General features: G+C 35.9%; 1 protein-coding gene across 6 annotated transcripts in view; it reads left to right on the forward strand.

Moving 5' to 3' along the window:
• The window catches only part of NRK (Nik related kinase), a 126900-nt gene extending 109638 nt beyond the window's left edge, over positions 1-17262 (forward strand). For 3 of the 6 annotated variants that reach the window (XM_081565346.1, XM_081565344.1, XM_081565345.1), the window contains exons 24-28: positions 1567-1667; positions 3873-4022; positions 7827-7962; positions 11936-12075; positions 13733-17262. In XM_081565346.1, coding sequence (XP_081421472.1) covers positions 1567-1667; positions 3873-4022; positions 7827-7962; positions 11936-12075; positions 13733-13828 — 623 coding nt within the window. In that variant the 3' untranslated portion in view covers positions 13829-17262. Of the gene's footprint in view, positions 1-1566; positions 1672-3439; positions 3583-3872; positions 4023-7802; positions 7963-11935; positions 12076-13732 lie in introns of all 6 variants that reach the window. The other 3 variants (XR_014075739.1, XM_081565342.1, XM_081565343.1) reach the window with 3 other exon arrangements.
• Positions 17263-17833: the final 571 nt, after the last annotated feature.

The raw sequence follows: 17833 nt of genomic DNA on the forward strand, positions 1-17833 counted from the left end.
ACTTTTTATAAACTTTCTCTTTCTTTAATAAAAAAGCTCTTGAAATAATTTATATACCATAAAATACACCCAATTAAAGCGTGCAATTAAGTGAGTTGCAGTATGTTTATAGAGTTGTGCAACCATCACCATGATCTAATTTTCATCATTCTAACAAGAAACGTCATGGCCATTAGCAATTACTGCACATTTAATTCCTCTTACCTTATTCCCTTCATAATCTGGAGAAGCTACTGATCTACTTTCTCTGCTATAGATTTGTCTTTTCTCCACGATTTACTTAAATGGAATTATAGGTTATATGATCTTTTGTGACAAGCTTCTGTCACATACCATAATGTTTTCAATGTTTACCCATGCTATAACCAGTACAACATGTATCAGTATTCCTTTTTATTGCTGAATAGTATTGCATTGTATAAATATTTCATCTTTTGTTTATCCATTATAAATTCATTGTTTAAAATGTCTTTCTTCTGGTTCTAACCATCCAAGTGGGTATAAAGTGGCATCACATTATAGTTTTGATTTGCATTTCCCTCATGAATAATGTTGTTGAGCATTCAAGTGTTTATTGGCCATTTGTATATCTCCCTTGGGTTATTTATCTTTTTGTTATTGAGTTGTATTTTTTTATATATTCTGAGTACTAGACCCTTGCAGATATAATTTGGAAATATTTATTCCTGTTCCATACTTTGTCTTTTCACTCTCTTGATAGTGTCCTTTGATACACAGAAGAGTGAATTTTAATGAAACCCAATTTAGCTGTTTCTTTCTTTTGTTGTTTATTCTTTTGGTGTCAAATATGAGAATCTATTACCATGAAGGCTTATTTCTATATTTACTTTTAAGAGCTTCATAGTTTTAGCTCTTACATTTAGGTCTTTGATCCATTTTAAGTTAATTATCGTATATATGGATTAAGGTAAGACATCCAGTTCATTTTTTTATATGTGGATATTCAGTTGTCTCAGTACCATTTGATGAAGAAATTGTTGTTTCTCTATTGAATATTCTTGGCACCATGACCATAAATGTACTTTATTTATAGACATTCAGTTCTACTCCATTGATCTATATGCCTATCCTTATGTAAGTACTACACTGTTTTGATTACTATAGCTTATAATAAGTTTAGAAACTGGGAACTGTGAGTCCTCCAACTTTGTTTTTTATTTTCAAGAGCATTTTGACCTCTTCCAATTCCATGTGAATTTTATTTTATTTTATTTTATTTTTTACTTGAAAATAAATTTAATAGAAGTGTAAGATTTGTACACTGATCATTACAAACATTTTAAAAGAAACTTAAAATCTCTAAAAAATGGAAAGGTAAGGCATGTTAATGGATAGAAGAGTTAATATGTGAATTTTAATCAGCATTTCTGTTTATGCATAGGGGGCCATTGGGATTTTAGAGATTGCCTTGAATCCATAAATCACTCTGGATGCTATTGCCTTCTTAATTGTCATTGTTATAACATTTTTAACAACAAATACAAATACTTGAGCATTCTTGTTAACCCTGTGGCATTGTTACTTCTTTGCATTTTATCATTGTAGTCCAACATGAAGAAACAACATATATTGCAATTGCTTTGAAATCATCGATTCACCTGTATGCATGGGCACCAAAGTCCTTTGATGAAAGCACTGCCATTAAAGTGAGTGGTCTCCATTTTCTTTGGGTTTTCTTTTGAAAAGTTGTGAACAGAAGAGTATTTGGAATATAGTAGGAGAAATATAGATGCTATTCTTCTATAGTTAATGTAATTTGAATATACCATGTCAATAATTATCGTTTAACCCTTTTCTAGACAATTCACAGGCACCAAACCAAGGGAGAATGTGAGGGAAATCCCTGACCCCCTCCCCTTACAGGAACTCCCTACCAGCTCCTCACTCCCAATTCCGGTAGTCAACATGAAGACCTTCTCTTCTAAAGCCACAAACACAAGCTTTGGGTGCCACCCCAATGACCTGAAGCTGAGAAAGTCCCTGTTCTCTCTTAGTGGGGGGGTGGAGAGCAGAGGGAAGGTAAGGAAAGATGTGACAGTGGTAGAGTGGGGAACCCCCTGGTAGAGTAATGAAGGAAAAGAAAGCCTTTGCTCTCATGACCAGGACTATAAAAGGTGGGGGTGGGGAGGAAAAGGTGGCTCTATATTCCTTCCAAGCTGGATCTCTAAACACATTTCTCTCTAGAACTATTACAAGGGATGCTGGTTAGGCTTATTTGGATTACGAGTACTATTTCCACTCTTATTTTGGTTTAACTGAACTTCTATGGATCAGCCTCATAAGGTAACCATTTAGTGTCCCAAACAATTAAGTTGCAGATGATTTTTAATCACATTTCATAAACTGGAGACTTTTTTTTTATCTTTATTGTCTTTTTACAGTGCTTCAGAACTCAACATAAATAGAATTATTCTGTATTTATTCTGTAATAATAAAGACTGATTAATGAACTTGTGGTATTACATGGAGTCCAGTAGCCCCTTAGAATCATCTGAAGCATTTGTTAAAAGTTTAGATCTCAGACGCAACTCCAGGCCAAATTAGTAGGTTTGGAGTAGGGCCTGGGGATCTATATTTTTAGCAAACATCCTAGGAGATTTTGAACTGGTTGGTCCGTGGAGTTTTTCAAAACACTGATAAGGACACATCATGATAGACCCCAGCAAGGTATTCATGAAATACAATCATATCTTAGGTTAGGATCTGTTTACATATTATATTTTATAGGCTAAAACATCACATGTGTACAATATAGATGGGTTAATGTTTATGAATGCTCCTCAAATGTCTGAAAGTGAAAGTCGCTCAGTCGTGTCCGACTCTTTGCGACCCCACAGACTATACAGTCCATGGAGTTCTCCAGGCCAGACGACGAGTGGGTAGCCTTTCCCTTCTCCAGGGGATCTTCTAAACCCAGGGATCGAACCCAGGTCTCCCACATTGTGGGCGGATTCTTTACCGGCTGAGCCATTTGTACAATAAATATGTTCTTTTATAAATAGCAGAGACTATTATATAGATAGTCTGGGTCTGTCCTGACACAAATCACATCCCTGATCTGATCTCCCTAAATTGGGCATTGGGTCAGTTGTCAGTATTTGGATATGGGTTTGTTCCTGGGTGTCTGCTGATTGGTCAGAGCTGCCTGGTATGGAGCTGGGAAGCAAAGAAGGTAAGTACCAACAGTCTGTCTGGCCTGATATACAGTTCCCTGTCTAAGTCCTCACTCCAGTTCTTGAATCCCACCACATGACTTCAGTATGGTGAAACCTGTGATGCCCAGTCCTCTACTGTGACCTGAACTTGGCAGTGTATCCTGTTTGGCTTTTTGTTTCCTTGGACTAAGAACCATAAGAGCCTAGAGTACATCCAATCTATGGTAGGTTAACATGTCTGGCCTTTCTCATTCCCTACCAAGTGTGCATTGATCAATCAGCAGACTCCGAAGGAGACTACATGTCCTATGAAGCCTATATACGAATACTGGCAAAAATACAGGCAGCTGATCCAGCAAACCGGTTTAAGAGACCAGATGAGCTCCTTCATTTGCTGAAGCTCAAGGCAAGGAATTTAAAGATAGCACACAGAATACAAGGCCATATAAGACTCTTATGATTTTTGGAGATTTGGCCTTTGGAGGAAAACTCAATATTTAGAACCTGAATATAATTGTTCTTGTTGAGCTAACAGATCTAAGAAAAGTTGTAATACATAGGTCTCTAAATATATTATGTAATTTAAAAAATCATTCTGGGTTCTATACACCTGTTAAACAAACGGGCGGGAGAATTTTCACCTTAGACAGAGTGTCATTTTTGGCCTTTTGGCCATATTTGGTTTTATACCTACAGGTGTTTCCAACACTTGGTCATAAGCCAGTGACAGTTGACCTGGCTATTGGTTCTGAAAAAAGACTGAAGATTTTCTTCAGCTCAGCAGATGGATATCACATCATTGATGCAGAATCTGAGGTTATGTCTGATGTGACCCTGCCAAATAACGTAAGATCCCTAGAAATTGTTGTATAACACAATTTGAGTATTTCCAACTATGAAACTCTTAAAAGGTTTAAAAATACAAGTACCAGTATCTATATTAGAACTGAGACCTAAAAGGTAAGTACTGAGTGCCAGAAGGTAGTAATGGATAAACAAAAATCACTGATGGTTTCTTAGTCCAGAGTGCTAAGTCTGTTCTGCAGATAGACATTGTCTGGCACAGTGATGTTTTGTATTTGTTTTTAAATGAATATATCCATAGTTTACACATAAAATCTGGATTTCTATTGAAAAACTAATGATCCAACATTACTATCTGGCCATAATCAACTGGAACTAATTGGTGCCTGCCCACTTTTAGATGGAACATATGCTGTGCATTCTCTATCCATCCATGTTTATGTATTTATAATAACTGGCCCTCTTAGGCATATGAGTTTACAACCCTTGCTTTTAGTTCTCTGCATCTCATTATGCATTATTATGTATATGCCCTTTCTTTATCCAGATTGTAGTACTTTAACTATGATATATGGCAAGTTATCATAAAGTATTCTCTATAGTATACTTTATACTTAGAATTTCTGATCAAAGGATTCAATATTTTTTTTTTTTTTTTTTAGTTTTTGCCATATATTGACATGAATCAGCCATGGGTTTACATGTGTTCCCCCTCCTGGACCCCCCACCCACCTCCCTCCCCATCCCATCCTTCTGGATCATCCCATTGCCCCGGCCCTGAGCCCTTGTCTCATGCATCGAACATGGAATGGTGTTCTGTTTCACATATGATAATATACATGTTTCAATGCTATTCTCCCAGAACGTCCCACCCTCACCTTCTCCCTCAGAGTCCATAAAATTGTCCCATGCATCTGTGTCTCTTATTCTGTCTCGCATATAGGGTTATCGTTACCATCTTTCAAATTCCATATATATGCATTAGTATACTGTATTGTTGTTTTTCTTTCTGGCTTACTTCACTCTGTATAATGGGCTCCAGTTTCATCCATCTCAGTAGAACCGATTCAAATGTATTTCTTTTAATGGCTGAGTAATATTCCATTGTGTATATGTACCACAGCTTCCTTATCCATTCGTCTGCTGATGGACATCTAGGTTGCTTCCATGTCCTGGCTATTGTAAACAGTGCTGCGATGAACATTGGGGTACACGCGTCTCTTTCAATTCTGGTTTCCTCGGTGTATATGCCCAGCAGTGGGATTGCTGGGTCATATGGCAGTTCTATTCCCAGTTTTTTAAGGAATCTCCACACTGTTCTCCATAGTGGCTGTACTAGTTTGCATTCCCACCAACAGTGTAAGAGGGTTCCCTTTTCTCCACACCCTCTCCAGCATTTATTGCTTGTAGACTTTTGGATAGCAGCCATTCTGACTGGTGTGAAATGATACCTCATTGTGGTTTTGATTTGCATTTCTCTAATAATGAGTGATGTTGAGCATCTTTTCATGTGTTTGTTAGCCATCTGTATGTCTTCTTTGGAGAAATGTCTGTTTAGTTCTTTGGCCCATTTTTTGATTGGGTCGTTTATTTTTCGGGAATTCAGCTGCAGAAGTTGCTTGTATATTTTTGAGATTAATTGTTTGTCTGTTGCTTCATTTGCTATTATTTTCTCCCATTCTGAAGGCTGTCTTTTCACCTTGTTTATAGTTTCCTTTGTTGTGCAAAGGATTCAATATTTTAAAAGCTAATGCACATCAGCTCTCAACTCTTAAATAATTATAAACATGAAAATATGGCACAGCATCTAAAATATGGATAGTTGTAAAAAATACTATATACATCATTTATATAAAGAGCTCAAACATAACATAATACCACACACACTCAAACACACAATATACATTTAATGGTAGAAATGACATTTTTCTTATTGAAAATTATATTAGAAAGGAAGAGATGAATCAACAAATATTTTTAAATTCCCCATTTTGTCAAACACTAAAGTTTAAACAGTTTAGTGTTATACAAAAGTCCAGGAGAAAACTTTTTTGTACTTCTGAGTCACTGTAGTAATGCGATATTTTGCACAGCTTTCAGAGTTATCTCATATATCTCTGACAGATTACACAAAACAATTGTCAGATCATTAATGGAGGCTGTTTTTTCAAGTTTTGGTCAGATTTAACAATCTAATTAGATGAGCATTCTGTTGTCACCTATGATTATATAGAAATCACTGTTTATAATGTCAAAAACACTGAACCAAGCCCCAGCCAAAGCCACTTATATATGAGTTCAGGTTAGTTTTAGTATAAATATTATAGCACTCTTCACTTGGAATGTCTCCCATCACTTCCTGCATCTTATTTTTTTACATCACATCATGCATTATTGAAAACCACAGTATTGGTCCAAGTTTATACTTATTTGAAAAGTCATTCAGGAAGATTGAATTCTGTGTTCCACTTGACTACTAAGCAAGAAGAATTACTTTCTTTTCAAGCAATCTGTTAATTATTATGGAAACAATGAGAGAAGAGTTTTTTTAAATCATTTTCTGGCCTAATTAAGATACCTTAAGTGGATTCAAAAATAGAATTTTTAGCTAAATGCCCTAGTGTCTTGACCCATTAAAAGAGAAAGGACTCTAATATAAAGGAGGAGAGAGTGTCTTCTGAAACAGGATGTACTAAAAATAATTTTTCCAACAATGCTAGATTACAAAAGCTATAAAGCTACAAGGGAGCTATGTGTGCTAAAAGAATATCTGATTACTTCAGGAATCATCTGAGAAGCAAGAGAATTACCTCTGAGGATTTCTGGATTTACAGCAGCTCAGCTCTATTCTAAACAAATTTTTTGAGACAACCTTTTTTCTTGCAATTTCTTTTTCTCTCTTCCTTCATCTCTTTTCTGATTCAGTTGCTCATGCGAGTGCCCAGGGAACGCATTAAAATTGCTTTTCGCCTCTGGATCCCCATTTTAGTTTTAAGAATTGTTGTTGCTGAGACTGAGGCATGGCCACAAGCACTTGGCCTGAGTGCACTGGGTTTGGCAAGTATAGTTTTTGACATTTTTTCCCTTAAATTGCTAAATTGGAGACATGATAAGAGGAATTAATTGTTTATTTTTAAGGGAAATATGATTAACATGACAATATCTATAGTTGGGGCAAGTTTTGTCACGTTTTATGCATCATGGAATTTAGAAATTCTTAGTTATTTCTTAATATTTCATCACCTAATACCTCTCTGAATTGAAGATATTTTAAGATTATGTAAATTGGATAATAAATTCTATAATTTTTTTGAAGGGAGGATGACTGTTACATTTCAAGCAGTGAAAAATATTATTAGGCTGTTCCTTATAAATATTTAAGCTCAAGCTATTTTAAAGTTAATTTTCTATTTCTGATTTGAATGAATTGATTGATAACCAGTGATTTTCTATTTGTTACTTGGTTCATTCCTTGCTAAATTTAGTATTCATTAATGTGCTAAAATGAATCTGAAATCAAACAAGTGATGTTTCTTCTATCATTATACATAGTACTTTGTGAAATTTCAACAGATTTCTCTGTTAGAAATATATTCTGCTTTTTACGTACAAGATTTTTCTCCTATAAACAGTGACAACCTTATGACATAGGGAAAGCTCTTCTCAGTGTTGGATAGCATGCTGTTTAGTACTGAAACAGAAATTTCTCTCCTGTCTATACTTTGAACCCCTCTTTGGTCTTTATTGTTCAGCCAACTGCTTCTATTAAAGTAGTAGTGATAAAATGTTGGACATATAAATCCTTATGAAACATAGTTACAGCCCCTGGAAATCATTATACCACAGAATATCATCATTTTACCTGATTCCTTGGGAATTGGCATGATGCTCACCTTCAACGCTGAAGCCCTTTCCGTGGAAGCAAATGAACAACTCTTCAAGAAGATCCTTGATGTGTGGAAAGACATACCATCCTCCGTAGGTATGTGGAAAATTTTTCTCCTTTCAGCTGATCCCAGAAAAGCTTCTATTTCCTGAAGTGTCACTTTTTCTCAAGGCATCTAGGGTTAATTTGGGGTACTGAATACTTATTCCCTTGTAAGATAATATATATGTTTTTCTTATGCTTAATGATTTCAAAAGGCTACCACAAAGAGATTGATTTTGGCTGTCTTAGTAGTTCATTTTCAATAATCATGTAATTAAAATAGGAAAGTGATTATTTTCCATAATAATCTGTCATTTTATTTTAACTCCTTTTGCTTGCAGATTTTACACAGATGTTGAAAATGCTTCATTCCATAACATTGATTTGGGGGGGGGGGGAGGTTACCTTTATCTTAGGAGAGTGCCAACTAGTATAAGAGAGGAGGAAAATATTTCCATTTTGTACAGTCAATAGTGTTCTGTTTAGCCAGTAATATTCCTGTGAAGAATCAAATACAAACTGCATATGTAACTCCTTGGTTGTCACTAAGATTTCATGATCCTTCATTTACAAAAGAGATAAATATGACTGACTGAAATACTCTTAGGTACTACCCAGATGGCAACACAAAGAAAACTGCCTTTTCATCTTCATTAGACCAGGACATTTTTTTTTTCCTTCCTGACCAGCACAGGACTACTAATCTGGGAAATCTGAATAACTTGAATCTCTCATACGTGTCTCTGAGGCTTGATGACTACAGAGATAATTCTAAATAGGAAACAGAATAATGCATATAAACAGCAAAAATACTAGAGTAGAATTATTTGGTTAAAATGTTCCTGGAAGGAGAATAAGTTTATTGAAGCAAATAAAGGAAAAGGGAGAAGGAGAGGGGGAGAGAGATAGACAGAGGAAGGAAGGAAGGAATGGAGAAAGACAGAAAGATAAGAGAGACAGAGAGAAAAGTAGTTTTATCAATAAAAAGTTAGAAGCTTCTGAAATCTCTATAAAATGGCTAAATATGATCCACAAGTGACTTTAAGGACCAGTTTGAAAGAGCTTTTTTAATGGACATTTTTTCACTATGGATGATGGCACATTGCATTGCATCTGCAGAATCCTTTCTTTTTGCATACATAGTGTTAAGGAGTGTCCTGAAAACCTCCAGTTCCTTCAAAAGGTAAGAACTCACAGAGGGTTTAAAACCATTTTGTGACACAGATGCACAGAACAGTCTTATGGACTCTGAGGGAGAAGGTGAGGGTGGGACGTTCTGGGAGAATAGCACTGAAACATGTATATTATCATATGTGAAACAGAACACCATTCCAGGTTCGATGCATGAGACAAATGCTCAGGGCTGGGGCAATGGGATGACCCAGAGGGGTGGGATGGGGAGGGAGGTGGGAGGGGGGCTCAGGATGGGGAACACATGTACACCCATGGCTGATTCATATCAGTGTATGGCAAAAACCACTACAATATTGTAAAGTAATTAGCCCCCAACTAAAATAAATAAATTAAAAAAAAGCATTTTGTGAAAAGAGGTAATTGCTTACAATATAATTGACAGATCTAAGGCAAAATAAACTGAAAATAATGCCTTGTTCTAACCTTTACAGTGGTGGTGATCAATTTATTAATCAAAAATTAGAATAAGGAAATTTACCTCAAGTGGGAAATGTAACCCCTATATTTGTGTCACTAAACAATGATAGGAATAAAAAAGATCTTAAAAAGTCATCTGATACAGTTCTTGTCCTTAGTCAAGACAACTTCCAACCTAAAACAGAGCTATATTAAGTAAACAAAATTGAAAAGCATCTCTATATTTCATGCAAAGATGCACTCGATAAAGGACAGAAATGGTATGGACCTAACAAAAGCAGAAGATATTAAGAAGAGGTGGCAAGAATACAAAGAAGAACTGTACAAAAAAGACCTTCATGACCCAGATAATCACGATGGTGTGATCACTCACCTAGAGCCAGACATCCTGGAATGTGAAGTCCAGTGGGCCTTAGGAAGCATCACTATGAACAAAGCTAGTGGAGGTGATGGAATTCCAGTTGAGCTATTTCAAATCCTCAAAGGTGATGCTGTGAAAGTGCTGCACTCAATATGCCAGCAAATTTGGAAAACTCAGCAGTGGCTACGGAACTAGAAAAGGTCAGTTTTTATTCCAATCCCTAAGAAAGGCAATGCCAAATAATGCTCAAACTACTGCACAATTGCACTCATCTCACACGCTGGTAAAGTAATGCTCAAAATTCTCCAAACCAGGCTTCAGCAATACATGAACCATGAAATTCCAGATGTTCAAGCTGGTTTTAGAAAAGTCAGAGGAACCAGAGATCAATTTGCCAACATCCACTGGATCATCGAAAAGGCAAGAGAGTTCCACAAAAACATCTATTTCTGCTTTATTGACTATGCCAAAGCCTTTGACTGTGTGGATCACAATAAACTGTGGAAAATTCTGAAAGAGATGGGAATACCAGACCACCTGACCTGCCTCTTGAGAAACCTGTATGCAGGTCAGGAAGCAACAGTTAGAACTGGACATGGAGCAACAGACTGGTTCCAAATAGGAAAAGGAGTACGTCAAGGCTGTATATTGTCACCCTGCTTATTTAACTTATATGCGGAGTACATCAGGAGAAATGCTGGGCTGGAGGAAGCACAAGCTGGAAGCAAGATTGCCAGGAGAAATATCAATAACCTCAGATATTAAGATGACACCACCCTTATGGCAGAAAGTGAAGAGAAACTAAAAAGCCTCTTGATGAAAGTGAGAGAGGAGAGTGAAAAAGTTGGCTTAAAGCTCAACATTCAGAAAACTAAGATCATGGCATCTGGTCCCATCACTTCATGGGAAATCGATGGGAAAACAGTGGAAACAGTGTCAGAATTCATTTTTCTGGGCTCCAAAATCACTGCAGATGGTACTTGCAGCCATGAAATTAAAAGACGCTTACTCCTTGGGAGGAACATTATGACCAACCTAGACAGCATATTAAAAAGCAGAGACATTACTTTGCCAACAAAGGTCCATCTAGTCAAGGCTACGGTTTTTCCAGTGGTCATGTATGGATGTGAGAGTTGGACTATAAAGAAAGCTGAGCGCAGAAGAATTGATGCTTTTGAACTGTGGTGTTGGAGAAGACTCTTGAGAGTCCCTTGGACTGCAAGGAGATCCAACCAGTCCATCCTAAAGGAGATCCAACCAGTCCATCCTAAAGGAGATCAGTCCTGGTGTTCATTGGAAGGACTGATGTTGAAGCTGAAACTCCAATACTTTGGCCACCTGATGCAAAGAGCTGACTCCTTGCAAAAGACCCTGATGCTGGGAAAGATTGAGGGCAGGAGGAGAAGGGGATGACAGAGGATGAGATGGTTGGATGGCATCACCGACTCAATGGACATGAGTTTGGGTAAACTCCAGGAGTTGGTAATGGACAAGGAGGCCTGGCGTGCTGCGATTCATGGGGTCGCAAAGAGTCGAACACGACTAAGTGACTGAACTGAGCTGAACTTAATTGAATTATATTAGAGTTGCTAAAGTCATTATTTTAGCAAGTCATTTTATAACAGTTTTAATTTTGAAGAGTTAGGCTTCCATGTATGTCACTTAAGCACAAGTACAAATCCATACAGGATGTCGTACCCCAACTGTTATAAAATAAAGAATGACTGTGGCTAGATTTGATTTTCTACAAAGAGGTTAATATTAATCTTTATCTTTTTCTGTGGTGTTGGAGAATGTAAATACAAAAATTAACTTAGATCTAGTTATTCACTATGGTGAATAGTTGATCACAATGATGAGAGTACATAGCTAGCTTGAACATACTGTTGAGCAGCATAATGGCCAAACTACCGATTTAGAAGGAGGAAAATAAGAATGTATTAATCCGAAGTGTAATTATGTCCCTCTTAATAATCAAACGTTAGCTGAAGTTATAATTTTCCATCACTGGTGGAAATATTTTGTGTTTTTCTGATTTTTAAATTTTTATTGTAGCTTTTGAGTGTTCACAGAGAACCACAGGGTGGGGCCAAAAGGCCATGGAAGTCCGCTCTTTGCAGTCAAGGGTTCTGGAAAGTGAACTGAAGCGCAGATCAATTAAGAAGCTGAGATTTCTGTGTACCCGCGGTGACAAGGTATAGTTTACATACCCCAGTTAGAGCAAAAGTAAAGTCAGCAATGAAAATTAACTGAGGAAATTTATATTGTTTTCTTTCTGGCTATAAATATATTTATGTTTTATTTCCCAAATTGATATCTTAATAAAATAATTTTGCAATTTGCATCGGAAACATTGATTTGGTTAATGATGAAATTTGGTTTCAAGAGAAATCATTTTCAAAAATGTAAAAATTCTAATTGTCTTCAAAGCAAAACAGCCTCTATTTGTTACAAATTCCATTATTGTCTGTGATGCATAGTTCTTTTCATGTTCATATTAATATGACATTTTGAAAGATAATGCTTGAGTAGATCTGCCTTTTATAGTTTTCAACATAATCCAATAACATAAGAAGGAAAAACTTAATTATGTTTGTTGAACACCTAATTATATAGTAGAGTTTGTGCTAAATACTTTAGAGGCTATCACATTTAATCTTCATAAGTGGACATGATAATGTCCACTTTACAGAAAAGAAAAAGGAAATCAATATTTGGCAATTATTTGTATAATGTGATCAATTTTAACCAATTCAGATAGTTTATATGGAAAAAATGAATTGCATGATATCAGAACAGTCCCTATATGTTGTGAGAAATAATAGCATAAAAAAATAATTCTAATAAGACTAGACAGCATTCACATTTGGAAGAAATTTCAGAGGATTTGAATTATCAGAACCAACAGGGTAAAGCACTGAGCATCAATAAAAGGTACTGGTTTACAATATAAAGACAGAGAATGGCAAGAGCCAATGATTGAGATCAGGTACACCTAGGATGTAGTTCCAGCTCTAACTACGTGTGAGAACCTGGAAGTTTGACTAGTTTTCTGAACCTTAGTTTTTTCATCTCAAAAATGGGAATGTCAATAACTTGGAACAATTCTGAAAATTATCGATAATGTATATATAATTAGCATCTCACAGGTCGACAGCATGGCACATAAAAGGTGTGAAGTCAAGGGTAGCTAGTGTTGTTTTCCTCATTATGTCACACACCTTCCTAAGTATATCCATTGTGGATGTTGAAAACCTTGGTCCTAACAAGGATACTTCTGTTTGCTATTTATATTCTTGTACTGTCCTAATTTCCTTTATGGCACAGACCGTATTTGCACAACATATTCCTCTCTAAGTCAATTGGTTTAGCTGATAATATCAGTTATTGATGTCAGTCTATTACACTGAAATAGAAAATTGTACCAAGTAGAAAATTTCAGTGGCCACTTAAGCACCAGCAACAGTGTGAACTGCATCTAAATAATATGATATCTTCCATGTATTAAAAGTAAAGGGAAAACTAACTTGAGTAAAAGTAGATTTTTTAAAAATAGAAAAGGAAAATTGTTAAATGAAACCAATCAAGAGCTTTAGCAGATAAATGTCACCTACAAAAACTTAATTTTATTTAAACTATATGAAGTACAGTCATATAGAATATGGTAAAAAGTACTGTTTAAATTATAATTTTGGCTCCATACTCATTTGAATTTGTATACTTTAATCTAAGGAAATCTCTTTCTGAAATTGATTGAGAACAGATAAATTGAAATTATAATTGTACCTATCAAATATCAGTTTGCAGTTTATTGAATATTTACTGATGCTGTCTCTTTCTCTCTTTTTAAAGCTATTCTTTACCTCTATCCTGCGCAATCATCACAGCCGGGTTTACTTCATGACCCTTGGAAAACTTGAAGAGCTCCAAAGCAATTATGGTGTTTAAAAGTTTCCAGTGATTTATTATACTGATTACAAGCATCATAAATATGCAACTTGCATTTTTAAATTTCTGAGATTAAATGAGCATTCACTCTTACTGGTAGGGAAAAATTAAATCAGATACTTTACTTTTAATGTAGCACAGAATAGTTTTAATGAGAAATGCAGCTTTATATATAAAATTAACTATAGCAAGCTCTATGTACTCCAATGGTGTACAATATCTTTTGCACAAACTTTGTAACTTTTGTTACTGTGAATTCAAACATTACTCTTTGGACAGTTTGGACAGTATCTATATTCGGATTTTACAACATGGAGTTAAGAAACCTGTAATGAATTAGATTCCAAACAGCTTTCAAAAGAGTTGCCCCTGAATGAGGGTTTTTTCCCCCAGAAAAAAAATCAAAATAGCAACAAACCATATACAGATTTGCCAAGTCCTAGAAAGAACCAAAGGTTAGATTATGAAATGAAAATAATAAGGACTAGGTATAAACCAGACCTAAGGCTGAACAACATGCATGCCTGGAGAAAATACAGTGATAAAGGGGGAAAGGCCACACTTTTTCCTCATTGCTCCATAACAGTTAATCCCACAGTTAGAGACCAGTTGTGTTCTTTTCATCCCACGTTAAGCTGGTTTTCTCCTGATAAGAAGAAAAGAAGAAAGCCTAAAATGGTTGATTTTCCTCAGAAACCCCAAAGATGTGCAATAGCTATTTTTAAGAACCACCAAATAATACACTTGCAAGCCTGATTACAGGACTGAACTCCTATACATATGTACTGTAGAATAAGTTGTATTTTTTAATACTTTAAAGTAGGCGTCAAGTTCTATCCCAAAGACAGATGGGTTGATTTATCAAAATTCTTATCTGGCCAACAATGTGACTATCAGGCAGCTTTAAGTATTTTCCTTATCCCAGATTAAACTATAGAAAAACTTCCCTCCAGTTATTAAGCAAAAATAACAAAATATAACAACAAAAAGTTTTGACCGCTAATACTTGTGTTTTTCATGGTTCTATTTCTATAAAATCAGAAATTAATCTAAAAGTGATAAGTCCACATGTAGGAACTTAATGTAATAGGTTAAAAGCAAAGATTTGGAAAAACAACTTTCATCAAATACCTAGGTCTGCAAATTTATAGCAGTGAAAAAAATCATGCTAGTCCTTCACCCCTATATATTATAGACGCCATAGATAGGTGGCATTTGGTCACCTATGGTAATAGCTACCTGGTAAAAAGCATCATTTCTGCATATCCATCCTCAATACCATGGTTAGTTTTGGGGCAATAAAGAAGCAACAGAACTACCACAAAGTATACCTCACTATAATTCCTCTAGTTCTGCTTCTAAAATCTGAAGATAGTGCTAGTGGGATAATAATTTTCAAACTACCTGGTTAACCAAAATACAAAAGCAGCTGAGTATGTGTGATTTCATAATAGCACACTATTTCTTGGCACCTAGGTGCCAGGAATGATGATTTGGATTTTCCTAATAACTTTTATCAAGAATGTAGTCGCTCAATAAAGAGAATTTAGGAGAACCTGAATCCATGAATTAAACATAAATGTGATTCGCATTTGTTACTGTGACACAATAATGTGATCTTCAAACTGGCTTATCCTTGAGTGTTTACAACTCAAATCACTTTTTAAATGCAGTAGTTGAAGGAGAAAACAAAACTTTTATGTCAAATTATTTCCTTAGAATTAGTCTTCCTTTTTAATTTGTACACCAAAAAGGCCATGGGGAGCTTTGTGCAAGTACCTCATCGCTGAGCAAATGGAGCTTGCTATGTTTGAATTTCAGAAAATTATCTCATTTAAGTAGCGTGTAGAATCAAGTCTTTTAAAAATTCATTTTTTTCTTCATAATATTTACTCAGTTAAGGTTCAAAAATAAGTTTTATCTTAAATCATATTTGTAACACAGTAAGACAGTAAACTATTTTAGGAAGTCAACTCCCATTGTGCTCTGTGGCTGTCATTCTAGCAAATAGACACAGTAGTGAGCTGCATCTACAGAGGTGTCCCGAAGTAAACAAGCAAGAGAGATTGCAAATGTGTAATTGAGCGTCAAATGATAAGGTGCTAATGAGGAAAGGAAGCTAGGCACATACTAAGAAGGGAGATTAGATGTTGGATAGCCAACTTAGGAAGGACTGAAAATATTTAGTCTTTTGTAGGTAATGAATCAGAGAAGGCAATGGCAACCCACTCCAGTACTCTTGCCTGGAAAATCCCATGGACGGAGGAGCCTGGTGGGCTGCCGTAGGTAATGAATCGGAGAAGGAAATGGCAACCCACTCCAGTATTCTTGCCTGGAGAATCCCAGGGACAGCAGAGCCTGGTGGGCTGCCATCTATGGGGTCGCACGGGGTCGGACACGACTGAAGCGACTTAGCAGCAGCAGCAGGTAATGAATATTTGCAATTTAGATGTTTAATCCATCTGGAATTTTTACATCCTTTGCCAGCTGAAACAAGAAAATGAAGGAGCAGTTGCATTTCATAGTCAGTACACAGTAACAGAGAAAATTGTAACTACACCTCACCTTGTAGCAGCAGCACCTGGAAGCCCTGGCCCATCACAGAAGCATTGACAGGGCTTCCTGGAAAGCCAAATTCCCAAGTCCTGTGAGTTGAAGCATGAAAGTTCTGGCAGCTTGTGAGTAGCATTGGATCAGAGTACAGTTTATTTTAGTGTACTTTAGTTTTTACACCAAAGCCCTTGTCCAAAATAGAAGAAATCATTGAAAACTAGAAATGTGATATATGCAAAGAGCTGACAAGAAAAGTTCAGTGTGATTAGGTCTTTTGAAGTATGGTTAAGAGCTTCAGGAAACAGAAAGGATAATCATTAAGATAGTAGATTAGGCAAAGCACAAATCATACATGCATACACACAAGCACACACACAAACTATCTGAATGCATAAATTTTAATATTTTAGTGCTACCAGTTTCTAGGTAATTAATCAATAAGTGTTTTCTGCCAGGACTTACTTAATTGAGACACTATCGATTAAACTAGGAATAATGCCACATGATACAATGGGATCTTTTAAGTACTCTTCAGTTCTTTTCAAAACTGTGCCTGTTTAAATCGATTTGTATTCAATCTGTGCTCTAATTTTAAAATTTATAGAAATAATCTTTGAGACTGCTAATTGTTTCATCAGAAAATCGGCAATGAATCATTGTTCAACCTCTAAAAAATTTCAAATGTATTGATTGATGTCATTGGATCTTTTTAAGTACTCTTCAGTTCTTTTCAAAACTGCATATTTAAAATCAATTTGTATGCAATCTGTGCTCTAATTTTAAAATTTATTGAAATAATCTTTGAGACTGATAATTGTTTATTCAGAAAAACTGCAATGAATCATTGTTCAATCTCTAAAAATAAAAAATTTTTAAATGTATTGATTGATGTCATTATTTGAAGTATACTCATCTAATACTCCAGAATTAAGACTCATTCAAGGATTATTCATTTCCTTAAAGTATATAATAATGCACTGATTAGAAGGTGTTAGGGGTTCTACCTGTTGTTCCATTAGAAATTCTAGCAAAAGAGGGGTATATTAATTGGACTAAAATCTTTCTGGGTTGTGCAGTAGTGGAATTAAAAATAATAATTTTCTTCTAAATGTGTGGAATTTTACACAGACTCATGGGGTATGAGCAAGGGTAAAACCTGTGCAAGTTTTAATGCTGACTTCCTTCCCATCCCAAAGAGTAAAAACTTTATCCAAACAGAGTAGTAAGTATTTATACATCAGGACTTCCCTGGTGGTTCAGTGGTTAAGAATCTGCCTTGCCACAGAGCAACTAAGCCCATGGGCCACAACTACTAAGCCAGCGCTATAGAGCCTGTGAGCCGCATCTATTGAGCCAGGTGGCTAGAGCCCATGCTCTGTAACAAGAGAAGCCACCACATTGAGAAGCCCAAGCACCACAACTACATAAAGCTCACACACAATAACAAAGATC

Source organism: Giraffa tippelskirchi, chromosome X (assembly GCF_054371585.1).
Source record: "Giraffa tippelskirchi isolate mGirTip1 chromosome X, T2T-mGirTip1v1.2.pri, whole genome shotgun sequence".
NCBI classification, from domain to species: domain Eukaryota; kingdom Metazoa; phylum Chordata; class Mammalia; order Artiodactyla; family Giraffidae; genus Giraffa; species Giraffa tippelskirchi.